This window comes from Trachypithecus francoisi, unplaced genomic scaffold, assembly GCF_009764315.1.
Source record: "Trachypithecus francoisi isolate TF-2019V2 unplaced genomic scaffold, Tfra_2.0 Lachesis_group10, whole genome shotgun sequence".
NCBI lineage: Eukaryota > Metazoa > Chordata > Mammalia > Primates > Cercopithecidae > Trachypithecus > Trachypithecus francoisi.
The window spans coordinates 83,221,841-83,239,999 of NW_022681455.1; the positions used below are offsets into that span (position 1 = coordinate 83,221,841).

At 51.5% G+C, this 18,159-nt stretch overlaps 1 protein-coding gene across 4 annotated transcripts; it reads right to left on the bottom strand.

Moving 5' to 3' along the window:
* Nucleotides 1–543: 543 nt before the first annotated feature.
* On the bottom strand, nt 544–17,943 carry KIF22 (kinesin family member 22). 4 transcript variants are annotated; one of them, XM_033218079.1, is made up of 16 exons: nt 17,156–17,248; nt 16,650–16,934; nt 15,479–15,527; nt 9,716–9,911; nt 8,303–8,430; nt 8,057–8,211; nt 7,306–7,515; nt 6,996–7,226; nt 6,709–6,862; nt 6,442–6,577; nt 3,286–3,454; nt 2,602–2,770; nt 2,164–2,231; nt 904–1,116; nt 755–814; nt 544–666 (listed from the first exon to the last, which is right to left on the bottom strand). In XM_033218079.1, exons 4-16 carry the CDS (start codon nt 9,775–9,777, stop codon nt 619–621), a joined length of 1,803 nt encoding a protein of 600 aa, XP_033073970.1. In that variant the 5' UTR covers nt 9,778–9,911; nt 15,479–15,527; nt 16,650–16,934; nt 17,156–17,248; the 3' UTR covers nt 544–618. The 4 variants fall into 4 exon arrangements, with proteins under 4 accessions (XP_033073970.1, XP_033073972.1, XP_033073971.1 ...); XM_033218081.1 differs by having other exon boundaries at nt 16,650–16,937; nt 17,156–17,170; XM_033218080.1 differs by lacking the exon at nt 15,479–15,527.
* Nucleotides 17,944–18,159: the final 216 nt, after the last annotated feature.

Below are 18,159 nucleotides of genomic sequence, written 5' to 3' on the forward strand. Positions count from 1 at the left end.
AGCGCGCGCGTGGCCAGCGGGAGGGGCGGGCGCGAGAGGGACTCTGGCGGGAGGAGGGACGGGGGAGCCACCCAGCAGCCCGAGTCGCCCCAAGCGCGAGACCCCTGAGACGGCTGCTGATTGGCTGACGATGGCGCAGGTGGTGGGCGCGCGGGAGACGGGGCGGCTTCTCTCCTCTTCCCCCCCTCCAACGATTCCACCCCCTCCCTCCGCCGGCGGCCGTTATTTCGCGCGCACGCGCACAAGGCTGGCGTCGTTGCCGAGCGGGAGAGTGGGGGAGCGCGCGCCGGGGGCACGGACAGGGCGGGGCTAATCCCTGAGCGCGCGCCCGCCTAACGGTCGCAGACCTCATGCTTCGGCTTCCGCTTTTTGCGTCCTGCCGGCCACCGTCCTCCCCGCCCCACTCCAGCTGTTTGTTTACAATCTAGCGCTGACTCGCTCCCCGAAGATGGCGCCCGGTGGAGTCTCCGGCCTCGCTGGCGGCCCACCCCAAGGCAGTCACACCTCGGTCCCGCCCCCACAGCCCCAAAAATCAGGCGGAAGCACCAGAGTAAAAACTGTATTTACACAACACAGGGTTATACAAGGATTTAAAAAGGCGGAGTGAAGAGACGACGGTCAGGAGGGGCCACAGCGCTGGCCGGCGGCGAGACCCAGGATGTTTGCCTGCAACACAGGAGGGAGGGGGGCAGCGATGTTAGAGAGGGACGCGGGGCGCAGGACACGCAGAGGAGGGGCAGGGCCGTGACCTCACCTTCAGGAAGGACTCCATCTGTTTTCCCGTTATGCCCTCCACGCGTTCCAGGTCCTCCACCTGGCGGGACAGGATAGATGGGGGACGGGGTCTCAGGGGTGCCTGGTCTCCCCAGCTCCCTGCCCTGACCCAGTCCAGTGGGCTGTTACCTGGCTGAAGGGGCCGTGGAGCTCCCGCCATCCCACGATTAGCTGAGCCTTTTTCGGGCCAATACGCTGAAGACTGCGGAGATCCCGGGCTGAGCCTTCGTTCAGCAGATCCAGTATTTTTTGGCGCCCATGAGCCAGTAGCTCCGGGCTGATCTGTAGCTCCCAGCAATCCTCAGCCTTCTCCTCAGGCTCTGGGGCATCCAGGGACTCCAGCTGGGAGACAAAGGGAGGTGAGTGACACGCAGGGCAGCCAAGTGCTTTGGGCTCCTCTGCCAAAACTAGGAGCCCAGCACCAGAGACCTCCTGCGCTCCAGCCTCTTCCTCTCCTCCTCAAGTTGTGTCCAAAATCCCGCCCTCAGATCACTCTGGCTTAATTCTCATTATGCAACTAGTGAAAGAGAGGTACTATTTAGTACTCAGTGGTAATATTAGCACCTTTCTCATGGAGTTGCTGTAGAGATCAAGTGAGTTAATGAATGTAAAGCACAAAATAAGCTCTTAAATCTGGTTCTTCATCTCAAAAAGGGAAATAAGCTCTCCTTCAAAAGTACATGGGAGAAAAAATATAAATAAATGATACCCCCCCCCCCAACCATCTCAGTGTTTGGGTAGTTCTAGTGGTGTTCAATTCTGGGTATGCGCGCATGTGGTTTCATTCTTGAGTGCTTAGGTTCCCTAAGTTTTCCCTCTTAAGCTTGTAGAGGGCAGAAGCCAGGCTACACAGTGGAACATCCGCTCTGTGAGGTACATCCGTATCACTGCCTTCCACCCTAAATGCCCTGCAAGGAACCATTCATCACCACATTCCAGGGGTAAGCAACTTGAGGCCTGGTTTTTTTTTTTTGAGATGGAGTCTCACTGTGTCGCCCAGGCTGGAGTGCAGTGGCCGGATCTCAGCTCACTGCAAGCTCCACCTCCCGGGTTTATGCCATTCTTCTGCCTCAGCCTCCCAGGTAGCTGGGACTACAGGCGCCCGCCACCTCACCCGGCTAGTGTTTTTTTTTTGTAGTTTTTAGTAGAGACGGGGTTTCGCTGTGTTAGCCAGGATGGTCTCGATCTCCTGACCTCGTGATCCGCCCGTCTCGGCCTCCCAAAGTGCTGGGATTATAGGCTTGAGCCACCACGCCCGGCTGAGGCCTGTTAATAGCTGGCGGCCATCACCCAGTTCGTTTAACCCCAAGGCCAAAGCTCCTCCCTCTAGAGCCTACTCCCCCTTACTTCTGGGCTCCAGGTGTAGCCTAAGCCCCCAGCTACTTTCACCTTTCTCTTCCGGCCTTTATTCTTCAGGATATGGATCTCGGCATTTGGGGATGCTGCCTGCTCCTGAACTGAAAGTAGGAATTGAGAATTGATTGGAGTCAAGGCAAAGGGTACTTTTCACCCTCCCTGGTAGCCCTTCGGTTCTTCCATTTCTGATTCCCCAGCTTCCCTCCACCCTGAGTTAACCTGTTGTTTCCACATGACCTTTTTTATACCCGCATTTAAAGTGATTTCAGTCTTCCATTGTCTTCAATCCTCTACTTGTTTGTCCATCCCACTGTACTAAACACCCGAGGGCAGAGCACCCCCAGCGCTGCCTTAGAGCCTCCTCACCCCTCCCAGGGACTGGTATGTGGTGGGAGAACATAAATGACAGAGACAGCTGCTCCTAACACTTCCTGCCTTATGGGATCTCAGCTGCCTTGGAGTCAAACTTACTTAGCTGTAGGGGCATCACCACAGCCTTTTTCAGGGGCTTTGCCACTGTGACTGTGCGATGCAAAAGGGGCCGGAGTATCGTGGGACAATGGTTCTCCTTTTCCTTTGAGTCTTCAGCCTTCTGGGCCAACACCTTGGCCTCCAGTTCTTTTTGTTTCATCTTAAGCCTCTGTTGGAAAGGATCAGGGAGATGTGACCCAGACCCAACTCCAGGGCAGCCTGAAGGGCAGTGGGTTATCGGGGTGAGTATGCAAGGCTTTGAGGCCCCAGAGGGCAGGGCTAGGACCAATGGGAGGTTACCAGGAGACAGGTGGAGCCTAACATAATTAAGAGCTTTCTGTGATCAAGGGGCTACCCAGAGGTGGAACAAGCTTCTGCAAATATTGAAGGGAAAGGCTTTTAAAGCAGAGTCCTCCATTAATTGAGCTGGGCTTTAGGAAATGTAATGTTTAACATTTGTTGCTTTTATTTTGAACTTTTTCTTCTCACCCCCTCACATCTGATCTCAATTGTCTGTCAAATTTCAGCCATGTTAAGGACATTCAAGAAGAAACTGGAGAACTTCCGGTATTGGGAGAAAACTGGACTCTAGTCCAGCCTGAGTATCCTTCCCTGTTTGAAGATCTGAGTATTGCTTCTCAAGGCCAACAGGAATCCCAGCTCCCACATCACTAAAACACCTACCTCAATCTCCAGGTCTTTCTCTTCCACAGTCTTCATGAGCACCATCCGCTCTCGCTTTGGGGTACTCAACAGAGGGGCTCCCTGGCTCCCCTGGGAGGCCAGCAGACGGTCCAAGCTCAGGAGGCGCTCCAGCATGGCCGGGTCCATGCTGCTTAGCTTCTGCAGGGGGCTGAGCAGACAAATAAGTTGCTCTCCACCTACCTTCTCCCTCATCACCTTCTACAGCAGCAGGACTCCCCTCACCACACCTTAACTTGGCATATCCTGTAGCTCCAGAACCTAATGTTAACTTGCTAGGCATCCAATTTCTCTGGGTGCAGTGTCTTCATCAGGTGAAGTGACTGCTCAGGAATGCCAGGAAATCAGGTGAACACTTGAGTGCCAGGTATGAGAGATCTAAGACACTGCCCTGTCCTGGAAGCACTGTCTACTGAGGAAATCAAGAGACCATAAGGTGACTGCCAGGGCAGTGCTTGACCATTTGGAGGAGCAGTTGGGGAAAACATCACAGAAGATGCCATCTTCAGAAGGGCTTTTTTTTTTTTTTGAGACGGAGTCTCACTCTGTCACCCAGGCTGGAGTGCAGTGGCTGGATCTCAGCTCACTGCAAGCTCCGCCTCCCGGATTTACGCCATTCTCCTGCCTCAGCCTCCCGAGTAGCTGGGACTACAGGCGCCCACCACCTCACCCGGCTAGTTTTTTTGTATTTTTTAGTAGAGACGAGGTTTCACCATGTTAGCCAGGATGGTCTCGATCTCCTGACCTCGTGATCCGCCCGTCTCGGCCTCCCAAAATGCTGGGATTATAGGCTTGGGCCACCGCGCCTGGCCCAGAAGGGCTTTGAAATCCACTGAAGACCTCAGCTGCCAAGCCTATATCCTGTGGGCAGCAGGGAAGGCTTGTTCAAGCACAGTCCTGACTGACTGAGCATGGTAAGGCTTAACAGTCTTCTTTTTTTTTTGAGACAGGGTCTTGCTCTGTCACCCAGGCTGGAGTGCAGTGTTGAGATCACAGCTCACTATAGCCTTGGCCCCCCGGGGCTTAAGCAATCCTCCTGCCTCAGCCTCCTGAGTAGCTGGGTCCACAGGTGCATGCCACCAAGCCCAGCTAATTTTTTTGTAGAGATGGGATCTTACTATGTTGCTCAGGCTCATCTTGAACTCCTGGGCTCAAGTGATCCACCCACCCTGGCCTCCCAAAGTGCTGGGATTACAGGTGTGGGCCACCGCGCCCAGTCAGCAATGTCTAACATTAATTTATTTTGCCTGGAATCTTGCCCCACACCTCCTCACATCTGTATCAATGATCTTTTCAGGTCAGTTTGATGCCACCTTTCCCATGATGCTCGCATCTCCCTTCCTATGCTGTGAACTGGCTCCTGGAGGACAGGGACACTCCTGTGCTTTCCACGCCAGTGCCTTGGAAAAAGAGGATCAGAACGTATGTGGGCAAACACTAGAAGTCATCTCTCTTCCTTCCTGGCTCATAGCAGCAGCAGCTACTCCTTCCTGATTCTGAATTGTCCACCTGGTATCACATACTGATGTTCCCATCTAACTTCCTCTCCTGTGAGCCCCCCAAGCTCTGCTGGGTCTGTTGTGCCCACTCTTGAGCTTCCCCTTACTCAGAGTGCCTATCTGACAGAGAGCTTACCTGTGCACATTTCTGGGTGCACACAGCAGTGGAGAGTGCTGACAGATGGTTTGGGAAAGACAAGACTGAGAGATTGGGTCATGAGTGCACAAGCATCTTCTTGTGTGTGGCATCTTCCTTAACTACAGTAGCCCCCTGGGACAGAGTGGGCACTAACCCTTGGCCTCCTCAGGTCACCTCTGTTTAGTAGTTCACAGGCTTTATTTGGGCTAGGGGTAGAAACAGGGCAAAGTTAAAACTGCAGCTGGCTTCTGGGGGTTGGAGGGAACAGCACAAGGGCTAAGTGGCCAGACACAGAAAGCAAGACCTCTGAATAGAGATGACCTGAGGATTAGTACATACTGGGCCATGAGGTGGGGTGATTGGAGTTGGGTCAGGAGGTGACACAAAGGACTTAGAGGCTTTGTCTGGATTGAGGGTAGAAGCAGTTAGGACAGCAGCTGGCTCCCCAGAGAGTCATGGAGAAGCTGGGCACTGACACACAGACCAGGTGGTCTCAGGGGCACAGCTCTTCCAAGTCTCCTTTGCTTTTCTCTCATGGATCTGAAAGATCTGATCCAGATCACTCCTTGAACCAGAAGCAAAAATGCTCATCCTTGAAACAGCTGTCCCAAAGCAAGAAGTTTTGCTGAGGGCTAAAGAGGTTGGAAAATGGAAAGGATCCCCAGGAGGAGGCCTCCTTAGGTCCCCAAGGCAGCAGCACTGAGGAGAGATTGATCTTAGACTTTAGTGATTCAATGGAGTAAAATTTGGGGGGGAATTTATGTATTTATTTATTTATTGAGACGGAGTCTTGCTCTGTCACCTAGGCTGGAGTATTTAGTGGCTTGATCTCGGCTTACTGCAGCCTCCACCTCCCAGATTCATGCAATTCTCCCTGCCTTAGCCTCCCGAGTAGCTGGGATTACAGGCACCCACTACCATGTCCGGCTAATTTTTGTATTTTTAGTAGAGACAGGGTTTCGCCATGTTGGCCAGACTGGTCTTGAACTCCTGACCTCAGGTGATCTGCTTGCCTTGGCCTCCCAAAGTGTTGGGATTACAGGTGTGAGTCACCGTGCCCAGCTGGGGGTGAATGTATTTATTTACTTTGAGATGGAGTCTTGCTCTGTTGCCCAGGCTGGAGTGCAGTGGCCACAATCTCAGCTCCCTGCAACCTCAGCTTCCTGGGTTCAAGGGATTCTCCTGCCTCAGCCTCCCAAGTAGCTGGGATTACAGGCACACGCCACCACACCCGACTACTTTTTGTATTTTTTAGTACAGATGGGGGGTTCACCATGTTGGCCAGGCTGGTCTCGAACTCCTGACCTCAGGTGATCCACCCAACCTCGGGCTCCCAAAGTGCTGGGATTACAGGAGTGAGCCACCACACCCAGCCTATTGTGAATTTAATGGGAGAGGAACAAGATCACAGCTGTCTCTGCTCAATGATCTGACAGGCATTGCAGCTCTGCTGCTAAGCCACACATCAGGAAGGAGATACACCCAAGGCCCACTGCTCACCTGAGTTTCTGGGAGGCAGAGGCTGAAGCTGCCATGGGCTCAAGGCTCCCGATCTCCTCTTCCTCAGGGCCTCGAGCTCTCTTTGCCTCTGGTGGACCAAGCAATTCTTTCTGAGACAGCTTAACAGGTCCCAAGACTAGATGATTGGAGGATGGGGTGAAGAGAGGGATCGAGGGTGGTCAGCCTCTGTGCTGATGCTTGGTGGTTTCAACAAACTCCCTGATTTCCAGACCCAGCATTTCCACTCCTGCCTCCCCTCGTTCTCACCATGAGGCTGCAGGCTCTCATTGGTAAAAGGCCGGTTGATCACCTCCTTGGTCCTGGCAGCAAAGTTGAGTGCAGAGACTGTGTCTAGGTAGAAATGTCTCTCAGGGGCAATGTTGGCAATAAGGATGCTGTGGGCTGAGCCACCCAGAGAGTCCTGAGGGTGGGACCAGGCAGTGGGTGGGTCAGAAGCCCAGCCTTCCTATGCCTCAACCGCTATTCCCCACCCCACAGCAGGCCTGAGAACCTCCTTCTGCAGCCCCTTCTTCCCTGAGACAGGTGGGTCTGACCTGCAATAGGCGAGTGAGCTTGCTGTCCCGATAAGGTACACGAGGGAGGCCCTGATTCAGTGCATCTACCACCTTGCCCAGGACAAACAGGGAGGCGTTGATGGCACCGCTCTCTTTTAGCCGAAGTCCCTTGTTGCCTGTGCGCCGGTTGTCCTCTGACCCAGCCAAGTCAATCAGGTAGAGTTTTCCCTCTCGCTGGCGAAATGGGGCCAAACGTTCCCGCTGGTCCACCTGGGGTAAGAGCAAAGGTCTCATGCTTATTAGCTCAGGCTCCTGGGCTTCCCAGGTCCTCGCCCGTCTGTGGCCTCACCTTGACCAGGAGCACAGCATGACTGCGGGAGGAGCGCTGGTTGAGCCGGGTGGCTCCTACAGTCCGATTTCGACTGGCTGGCAGGAAGTGCCGCTCAAAATCAGCAAAGCTAGTGATGGGCTTCTGGGTAAGACCCGGAATCAGGATGTTCCCCCGGCAGTCTTCTCGGATCACCAGGTCTCCCGATGTAGAGTCCAGTAGGTCTAATACCTGTGTAAGCAGTGAAGGGGAAGGGCAATTCTCCATACAGAGGCGGCTGCTTTCTTTTTTTTGTTGTTGTTGAGACAGAGTCTCGCTCTGTTGCCCAGGCTGGAGTGCAGTGGCCGGATCTCAGCTCACTGCAAGCTCCGCCTCCCGGACTTATGCCATTCTCCTGCCTCAGCCTCCCAAGTAGCTGGGACTAAGGCGCCCGCCACCTTGCCCGGCTGGTTTTTTGTATTTTTTTAGTAGAGACGGGGTTTCACTGTGTTAGCCAGGATGGTCTCGATCTCCTGATCTCGTGATCCGCCCGTTTCGGCCTCCCAAAGTGCTGGGATTACAGGCTTGAGCCACTGTGCCCGGCCGAGGCGGCTGCTTTCTGGGGATCAGTTTCCTTTCTCTGTTCTATTCTCGGAGTTGCACCATCTGCTACTGCAGCCTCTGTCTTTCTAGGTCTCACCTTACCTCCCTGCTAGAGCAGAGCTTCATTTTCTAGAACCAGGTCTTACTTTGACCCTTTGTTGCTCCTCTCCCAACCAGCGTGGGGCCTCACCTTCTCCTGGTAGATCTCTAGGTAGGACATAGTGACAGAAAGGGCCCATGGCCGGCCCTCGGCGCCCTCCTCCCTTGTGAGCTGCAAGAGGTCCATGAGAGCCCGCGGGATCACCCCAGGTTGCTCTGGACTGCCCAGCATTGTGTGCGTCTTCCCTGGGGAGAGAGTGGAGAAAGCTGTGAGATTTTCCTCTCTGTTTCCCCAGCCCTTTCTAACCCGTAACTGTTTCTTTTCTGGCTCCCTCACCAGCTCCTGTGGGTCCATAGGCAAGCACGCTGGCATTCTGCCCTTCCAGCAAGTGCCTTAGGATGGGCTGCACTGAACCTGCATAGATGTCCTGCTGAGTACTCCTCTCCCCATAGAAGGCATCAAACCTGCAGGAAGAAAGAAAGAAATTAGTATGTGTGTGTGTGTGTGTAAGGGGTGGAGTGGGGTGGGGGTAGGTAAGGGATTCTACTCTCATCTGGATCTTGGATTTAAGAGAATGTCTCTATCCGCTTTCTTGTACAAAGACCTTAAAAAGCATCCACCTAACACCTACTCCATCCTCATCTCTCTATTGGTATTAGGAATACAGAGATGGATCTGATATCCTTGCTCTTCGAGTTTTGCAGTCTGGTAGGGTAGATATCCATACTGCTGTGATTTAGGAAACGAAGATAAGAACACACTCTTGAAGGAGTAACTGATTCTGCTCAAGGAAGATTTTGACCAAAGAAAGAAACTCTAAGAATCAAGAATAGCACAAAAGCAAGGCTTGCCAATCTTTTTCACATGGCCACACGTGTAGAACATTGTATTTTAAACCGTAATGGGGAAAACAGAGGATGCTGCTTACGACTGGACTAGACTCCACATACCAATCACATATTCACTGCGTTCTGGTGGAGAAGCTGCAACTTAGGTCGCAGCAGGGGTTTAGTATATGTTGAGGGAATGAGGCTGGAAAGAAACTGAAGCCCAAATTGTTAACAGTCTAGTATGGGAGCTAGCAAACTTCTGTAAAAAGGCAGACTGTACATATTTTAGGCTTTGTGGGCCATGTGTTCCTTTTACAACTACTCAACTCTGCCACTGTAGTCAGAAAGCAGCTATAGACAATATGTAAATAAACGATAAAATTTTATTTACTGAAAATCTTACTCCTGATCAGATTTGACCTGCAGGCCATGGTTTGCCAGCCCCTGCCTAGAAAAACAGGCCAAGGAGTTTGAATTTGAAATCCCCAGTAGGATTATAAAGTAGCTGCCCTTGTGAGTTCTGTCCCCATATCTGGGTGGTCTTCTCTGATACTACCCAGCTGTAGCTTGGGTAGGCTGGCTGGCTGGTCTGTGTTCCCCCAACCCTCCCTCTGTGTCCCATAGCCTCTACTTGGGGCTTACCTGCTCACCTTCATTGCTCTTCCCTCTCTGTGCACAGTAACGTGTCTGATTTAACCTCTCATCTCTCCCTACAGTATCCCAGAGAGGGCCCATCACGGGGGACACCTGTGAACATTTCCTAGTGAACAGTGAAGGCTCAGGGAACAAAGCGGTGCTAAGGAGGGAGCAAGCATCCTGGGCAGGCAGGTCGGAGAAACTCTCTGGGGAAGTGATAACATGGGCAGGCCTAGGAGACGGAGGTGATGGCATGAGGGAAGAGGAGTGGCCTGAAACTTACTGGTATTTGAGAGTCTCCTGGTGGTTCCTCCAGTTAGCAATCTCTAGAGAGCAGCTGTCCATGCCCCGCACACAGGGGGGATCGCTTGCTCCAGCTGTTCCATCCACAAATGGCCGCAGTCGCACAGCTACCCTTACGCGAGCTGGAGGTGGACGACGACCAGCCCCAATCTTGCTTAGCCGACAGCGACCAGCTCCTGGAGGACAGAAAATCACTTTTAGGCATGAAGTATGGTGGTGGCAGAAGAAGCAGGGACCAACTTTGCTGGGCAGGCTGGGGGCCACAGCTCATGTTGGAGAAGTTCATTCTGCCCTGGTCATGTTGTGGACACCCCTAAGCTTGGCCTCAGTGCCTTCCCTGCTCTACAAGCAAGTCCAGCGGGGTGTATAGCAGGCTTCTCAGACAAAATAACCTGGAGGATCTTGTGAAAACGCGGATTTGGTCTCAGTCTCCCTGGGGTGATGCCCAAGATTTTGCCTTTCTCACAAGCTCCCAGGTGATACTGGGCACTTAAAAAAAAAAAAAACAAAAAATAGAGAGAGAGAGGGAGAGAGGGATGGACTCTTACTAGGTTACCCAGGCTTGTCTTCAGCTCCTGGGCTCCAGTGATCCTCCTACCTCAGCCTCCCACAGTGCTGGAATTATAGGCAGGAGCCACCATGCCTGCCCCAGGACATGTTTTGAATTGCCAAGGGTGAAGTAGACCAGCACCTCACAGGGTTGTTCTAAGGATTAAAAGGGTTGACATCTGACCGAAACCTAAACCAGACAGTGAATTGCCAGACTTTTCTGTGCTTTTTTTTTTTTTTGAGATAATCTTGTTCTGTCATCCAGGCTGGAGTGCAGTAGCATGATCTCAGCTCACTGCAACCTCCACCTCCCAGATTCAAGCGATCCTCCTACCTCAGCCTCTTGAGTAGATGGGATTACAAGTGCCCAACACCACTCCTGGCTAGTTTTTGTATCTTTGGTAGAAACAGGGTTTCACCATGTTGGCCAGGCTGGTCTCGAATTCCTGACCTCAAGTGATCTGCCCGCCTTGGCCTCCCAAAGTGCTGGGAGTACAGGTGTGAGCTACCCCATCCAGCCTGTGTAACTCTGTTTCTTAACTGGGGTTTCTAATATGTATTGAGATGTATGTACACTCACAGACCCACCCCCCCTGCAAACTGTTAACGATGATCTTTCTCGTTAACATGGGGAATTATGTGGGTTCTGCAAAAACCACCGACATGCAATTCTTCTCTCATGTAAACCTATCCCTGAATTTGCTTCAGATGATTAAATCAAGTCTTTTTTTTTTTTTTTTTTTTGAGACGGAGTCTCGCTCTGCCGCCCAGGCTGGAGTGCAGTGGCCAGATCTCAGCTCACTGCAAGCTCCGCCTCCCGGGTTCACGCCATTCTCCTGCCCCAGCCTCCCCAGTAGCTGGGACTACAGGCGCCCGCCACCTCGCCTGGCTAGTTTTTTGTATTTTTTTAGTAGAGACGGGGTTTCACCGTATTAGCCAGGATGGTCTCGATCTCCTGACCTCGTGATCCGCCCGCCTCGGCCTCCCAAAGTGCTGGGATTACAGGCTTGAGCCACCGCGCCCGGCCTTTTTTTTTTTTTTTTTAAAGAATTGACAACTGAATTATTTTGTATCATCGGAAAAGACAATGAAGATAAAACTTAAAAAAAGAAAAGGCCTCTATTTTTTTTTTTTTTTTTTTTTTTTTTTTGAGACGGAGTCTCGCTCTGTCACCCGGACTGGAGTGCAGTGGCCGGATCTCAGCTCACTGCAAGCTCCGCCTCCCGGGTTCCCGCCATTCTCCTGCCTCAGCCTCCCGAGTAGCTGGGACTACAGGCGCCGCCACCTCGCCCGGCTAGTTTTTTGTATTTTATTTTTAGTAGAGACGGGGTTTCACAGTGTTAGCCAGGATGGTCTCGATCTCCTGACCTCGTGATCCGCCCGTCTCGGCCTCCCAAAGTGCTGGGATTACAGGCTTGAGCCACCGCGCCCGGCCAAGGCCTCTATTTTTGTGGGGGTTAAGTGAGTTGAAAACATCTAAGGACAGTATTACTCTATTTTATGTTGGAGGATAACATACTGTAGCTCATAGTGGAATTCAAACCTAGATCTCTTCCCCTCTAAAACTCTTTTAATAGGATGCTGTATTGCTTCCCTATTATGTACTAACTGGGAAAGCTCCTGGCAGCTCTTTCCCTTCCTTGCTGGTGGTAGTAGCTGGTTGCTAGGAGCCATAGGCCTTGCAGAAGGCAAAAGGCTGGCTGGTATATGTAGTCAACACAGAAACAGCAAGACGAAAAGGCAGATAGATGACGCCTAGAAAGAATCTTACGCCTAGGCCGGGCACGGTGGCTCACGCCTGTAATCCCAGCACTTTGAGAGGCCAAGGCAGGCAGATCAGATCACAAGGTCAGGAGATCGAGACCATCCTGGCTAACACGATGAAACCCCATCTCTACTAAAAATACAAAAAATTAGCCAGGCATGGTTGCAGGCGCAATGTAGTCCCAGCTACTCGGGAGGCTGAGGCAGGAGAATGGCCTGAATCCGGGAGGTGGAGCTTGCAATGAGCCGAGATCGCGCCACTGCCCTCCAGCCTGGGCGACGGAGCGAGACTTTGTCTAAAAAAAAAAAAGAAAGAATCTTACATCTAAGTAAGGCAGGCATGCCCATAAGCAGATGGCCTGTTTCAAAAATTGAACCTCCATTCCATCATCTGATAAATGGGGCTACTAATACTATTTCTCACGTTATGGTAGCAAAGCGCTTGGACATGTAGTTCTCATTTGTTCCTCATGGTAATCCTGAAAGTCAGGAGCAAGCAAGTAAAAACCTGCAAATGCATGTGTGCAGACAGAAAATTAAGGTGCACTGACTTGTCAAAAATGTGTGCAGGACCCTCCTCTGCCTGCTTTCACAGGAGAGCCGAAAGAACAGAAAGATGGCAGATGTAGAGGCACTTAAGGAAGCGCAGTGATCAATCTAAGGGGAAGGGGAAGTCAGTGATGAGGTAGAGTGTAGACGCTGGTCAGACAGAACTGGACTTCAATTCCAGCTCTGACATTTATTAGTTTGTGACCTTGGACCTTAGGTTTCCTTGTCTGTAAAATAAGGTTGGGGGTAGGCCTTGGGTTTTTTGAGAATTTGGCCTGGCGTGGTGGTTCAAGCCTGTAATCCCAGCACTTTGGGAGGCCAAGGTGGGTGGATCACCTGAGGTCAGGAGTTTGAGATCAGCCTGGTGGTGAAACCCTGGCTCTACTAAAAGTACAAAAATTAGTCAGGTATGGTGGTGTGCACCTGTAATCACAGCTACTTGGGAGGCTGAGGCACAAGAATTGCTTGAATGCGGGAGGTGGAGGTTGCAGTGAGCAGAGATTGTGCCATTGCACTCCAGCCTGGGTGACAGACCAAGACTGTATCTCAGAAAAAAAAAAAAGATAATTAAAATACAGGCAGCACAGTGACTAGCACATAGTAGGTAGGTTCATTATTCAAGGTAAAATGGCCTGGGTTGAAATCCCAGCTCTGCCATTTACAGCTAGCTAAGTAACCTAGGGAAATTATTTTCCATCCCAGTGCCTCAATTTCCTTACCTGCAAAATGGGAATAAAAATACCTCCTTGTTAGGTTGTTAGGACAGTAATTTAGGTGATTCATGTAAAAGTGCTTTGAACATTATCTGGTATTTGGTAAAAGGCCAGTAAGTGCTTTTTAATGTCTATCTCCCATTTTCCAGATGAGGAAATCTCAGTATAGAGGGGTTAGCTGACTGGCCCAGGGTCAACAGCTAGTGAGTGACAGCTTCAAATGAAGATCTAACTCCAATGTGCTTTATATGAACCCTCCTCAGGCTCCTCAGCCCCTTCACCTTTGCATCTCATAAGAATGTGAGGATTCAAAGTAATAATGTACATACAATGTTTAGCACAGTGCCTGGCAGCAACTGCTCAATCCTTAGCTGTTATTATTACACCTTTTCTCTTGCTACCCACTCCTCCATCCCTGCAACTTGCTTCTGCCCTCACTATTCAGCAGGGTCACCCATGGCCTCCCTAATGCTAGATCCAGTAGGCGTACTCAGCCTCAATCCTGTTGGACCTCCCAGAAATATGCAACACTCTTGGGAAACACACTTTTCCCTTCATTTCCATGCCCCCCACCTTCCTGGTTGTCTTACCTAGTTCTCTGTTCACTCCTCAGTTCTACCAGTCTCCAGTGCTTTTCCTAGGATCTGTCTATCCTTTCTCTAGACCAGCATTTCTCAACTTCAGCACTACTCACATTTTGAGCTGGCTAATTCCTGTTGTGGGGCTGTCCTGTGCATTTAGGCTGTTAGCACATGCTTACTAGATGCCAGTAGCATTCTCCACCCTCACCCTCAAGTTGTAACAACTAAAAATCTCTCCAGACATCTCCAAATGTCCTGTGAGGGACAAAGTTGTCCCCAGCTGAGACCACTCAGTAGGCAGGTCACCTGTCCTCTTGGCTTCAGTAACATCTTACAGCTGATAAGTCCTATTGTACGTTCTGCACAAAAGCTCTCTACTGCAGACCCATGTTCTGAACGGCTGCCCTGACAGCTCCTTTTTTTTTTTTTTGACTCTTGGCTCACTGCAATCTCCTGCCTCAGCCTCCCGAATAGCTGGGACTACAGGTGCGTATGCCACCACACCCAGCTAATTTTTGACTAATTTTAGAGACGGGGTTTCACCATGTTGGCCAAGATGGTCTCGATCTCTTGATCCTCCTGCCTTGGTCTCCCAAAGTGCTGGGATGCTGGGATTATAGGCGTGAGCCCAGCCGACAGCTCCTCTTAAACTCCACCTGTCCTAAACTGAACCCTCCCTTCCCCATCTCTCTGCAGCCTCCTCCTTTGATCTGATGTAAATGAATGGCAACAACCCCAAAAGTGGGAGTCTTTAACTCCAACGTCTCTTACCTCCCACATCAGTTCATTATTAACATCTGTCAAGTCTATTCCTTTAAATCTCTTGAACAAGTCCACTTCTCTCCACTCCCACTGCACTACCTCTGCCCAAGGTCATGGTCTTTACAGCCTTCCTTGCTGGTGGTAGCAAGGTGTCTCCCTGCCCTCTAGTCATTCCCTCTGTTTCCTTCCTTGCAGTGTAAGTTACCAGTCATGATGAATTTCTTTCACGTCCTACAACACTCTAAGTTCTCTTGCACCTTTGGGTTTTTGTCCATGTTAATCTCTCTCCCTAGAATATCTGCACTGCTCCCCACCCCACCCTGGAGTGACTGAGGTAAACACATCTTAATTCCTCTTAAAAAACAAAACTGGCCGGGCGCGGTGGCTCAAGCCTGTAATCCCAGCACTTTGGGAGGCCGAGACGGGTGAATCACGAGGTCAGGAGATCGAGACCATCCTGGCTAACATGGTGAAACCCCGTCTCTACAAAAAAAATACAAAAAAACTAGCCGGGCGATGTGGCTGGCGCCTGTAGTCCCAGTTACTCGGGAGGCTGAGGCAGGAGAATGGCGTAAACCCAGGAGGCGGATCTTGCAGTGAGCTGAGGTCCGGCCACTGCACTCCAGCCTGGGCGACAGAGCAAGACTCCGTCTCAAAAAAAAAAAAAAAAAAAAAAACCCTTTCCTGGTAGACACTAAGGCTTTATCAGGTGCACTCACAGCTCTTGTTAGCCCCTCCATAAGCATTTGTCACGCCCCACTATTGCGTGTTTGTCACTTTCTCCACCTGACTGCCAACTGTGAGAACAAGTTTTATCCTGCTCACCTTTCTAACCCCAACACCTGGCGCAGAGCAGGCCCTCAGGAAGTATTTGCTGAAAAAAATTAAGATGTAGTGAATAAACTTCTACTCACTGGCTTGTTCATTTCCATCATGAAAGTGGCTCACTGCCATTCCTGCCCCAGAGCTCACAGTCCAGGGGAGGAGGGAAGAGGGAGGGCCACATGTAAACAATTATTTACAGCACAAGAGTCTAGCCCTTTCATGATAAAAGCAACCTTGAGCTTGGACCAGACTAGCAATTATTATTAATTTTCCCTTCTTCTACAATTCCTAAATTTCACTCACTCTTCTCCCTTTTCTTGATGAGGAAATTGAGCTAAGAGAGCATCTTCGGCCTTTTACATCATAAATAAAACACTTGCTGTTCTTGTCTTCTTAGTCAAAGCCTGGCAAACTCCTATCCAACCTTTGAAACCCATCTCAAGTATCACTCCCTGAATGAAGTCCTCCCAGAATACTCAAGGGTTTACTTCAGATTCTACACACTCAGTTTATACACATCTCTCATTGTGTTTCGTATTACATCTGCGTATGTGACACTCTATTCAAACAGATTTTAAGTTCCTCGAGGAAGGGATATTATTCATTCAGGCATTTTCATATCTACCATGCACTGGACACAGTACATCAGGGTAAGGGGAGACTCCGCTCAGCCAGCAGGGACACCATGTACTTGGGCATAATGGTTAAGAGCAGAGACTCTACACTCTGACTCCTGAATTCAGAGCGAATTCAGGCCCCAATATTTACTAGTTGCGTGAAATCTGAAAAAACTAACTTCAGTTTCCTGTATAAAACGAAGACAGTAATAGTAACCTCATAGCATTATGTGGACAATAAATGGTTCACCACCATAAAATGCCTACAACTGTGCCTGGCACATAGCAAGAGCTCTACATGTTAGGCATTCTCCTAAATGTCGTTTCCCCACGAGGCTAACGAGGGCTCCAATGAATTACTATGGCGCCCACCATCATCGCTGACAAGGACTAAGTCTCCTGGTTAGAGAGGCACATGTAAACAAATACTCACATACAAGATTTTGGGTGTCCTAACAGCCTTTCTAACCCTAAAATAGCATTCACTTCCATGCTAGAGTGAAAGGAAACTTCAGTCTTTTATTTCGTTTTATTGTAATCGCAGAGCATCTTACGCTGTCAACTCAAACACAGCAGCAGCCGGGTCTGATCCTCAATCCGCCCTCCTGCATCTCTCAGGGATGTCTCTGCACCCAAACACCATGTCCCACACAGAACCCTTCCCAAAACACGCCTCCGGCTCCCTTCTCGTCCTCGTGGCTAGAGCGTCCGCCACTCTTCTCTTGCTTATTCAGGTCATCTCCAGGGACGAGGCCATGACCCCCATTTCACAGACGAAGAAACCGAAGCTCACAAAGTGCGCGGGGTTCAAGCCAAGAGCCTGGGCCGGAGACCTGAGTCTACTGACCCAAGGAGAGAGCAGGAAACAGGGAGAAGGCAGGAGTCAGGCTGGCCGACCAACTCGCGACCCCACACTCACTCTCACCGTCCACCACTCCCCGCCCCTGCGCTGTGGCCGCCTCTCCGCGACAACCCGCGAAACCTGGACCACACTCCGACGCATGACTCCCACTAAGCTCCAGACGTCCGTGCCCGCCTTGCCCAGGCCGGGCTCAAGTACCTGAGGTAGCCGCCGCTGCCGCCATCTCGCGTCGCCTCTGCTGCGTCGAGACCCCAGCGGACATTCCCCTCCCTCCTTGGGCCCGCCTCTCCCATTCGAATTCCCCGTTGCCCCGCCCCCTCTCCCAGGCTCCACCAATCACGACTACGCGCCACCGGAAGCTCCTGCGTGTAGCTCGCCACTATCCCGCCCTCCAGCGCTCGCCTCCGGGTCCCCAAGAAAAGGTTTCCCCTGGTCAGGACGCATGCGCGCGCGTGGGCCGCGCAACCGTTGACCTCTGGAAGCGCGCTGTGGTTCAAACCCCTACGCGGAGATGTTGACGACGGTGGCCGCTGGGGGAGCTGCTGGGCGCCGCCCGGCCCTGGGCTCCCTTTCCCTTCATTTTCTGCAGTTTCTTGCCTCCGTGGGTGGTTGGCGCGTCTGCGGAGCCAAGGTCGTTGTGTGGATCGTGGGACTGCAGCCCCAGCCAAAGGGCTGTCACGTCTGGTCGGTTCTGTAGATCTGGGCCCCAGGGGCTGGACTGTGGGCTGTCACGTTGCACTCGCTGCCTGCTGGGCCCAAGACCACTGTAGGTCCCTTCGCGTCCATGTCAGCCCAGGAGAGCAGCTTGGATGTTCCTGTCTTTATAACTTGGCACTCAGCACGTCGGCGAAGCGTGGAAAACGCTTGTTCTGTGATTCAGGCCCACTCACTGGTTCCCAGTCCTTAAGGGTACAGCGGTCCGTTGAGTAGCTCTCTGTCCTTTGTGAAAGGTTGGCTAGGGACCGTCATTCCACTTTTGAGCACCAGGTAGGTAGGGCCCAGGTTTAGACATTATGTTCCACCCTACTGAACAACAAAACAAAACCCAGGCCGGGCTTGGTGGCTCAGTCCTGTCTGTAATCCCAGCACTTTGGGAGCCTGAGGCGGGAGGATCACTGAGGTGAGGAGCTCGAGACCAGTCTGGCCAACATGGCGAAACCCCATCTCTACTAAAAACACAAAAATTAGCCGGGGTTGGTGTC

Excerpts from the sequence above, each read along its gene's own strand:
- KIF22 (XM_033218078.1), bottom strand. The coding sequence starts at position 17,219 with ATGTCCGCTGGGGTCTCGACGCAGCAGAGGCGACGCGAGATGGCGGCA. Across the intron at positions 8,212-8,302 it reads CTATGGACCCACAGGAGCTG|GGAAGACGCACACAATGCTG; the intron begins GTGAGGGAGCCA and ends CTCTCTCCCCAG. Across the intron at positions 3,455-6,441 it reads TCTGCCTCCCAGAAACTCAG|CCCCCTGCAGAAGCTAAGCA; the intron begins GTGAGCAGTGGG and ends TTGTCTGCTCAG.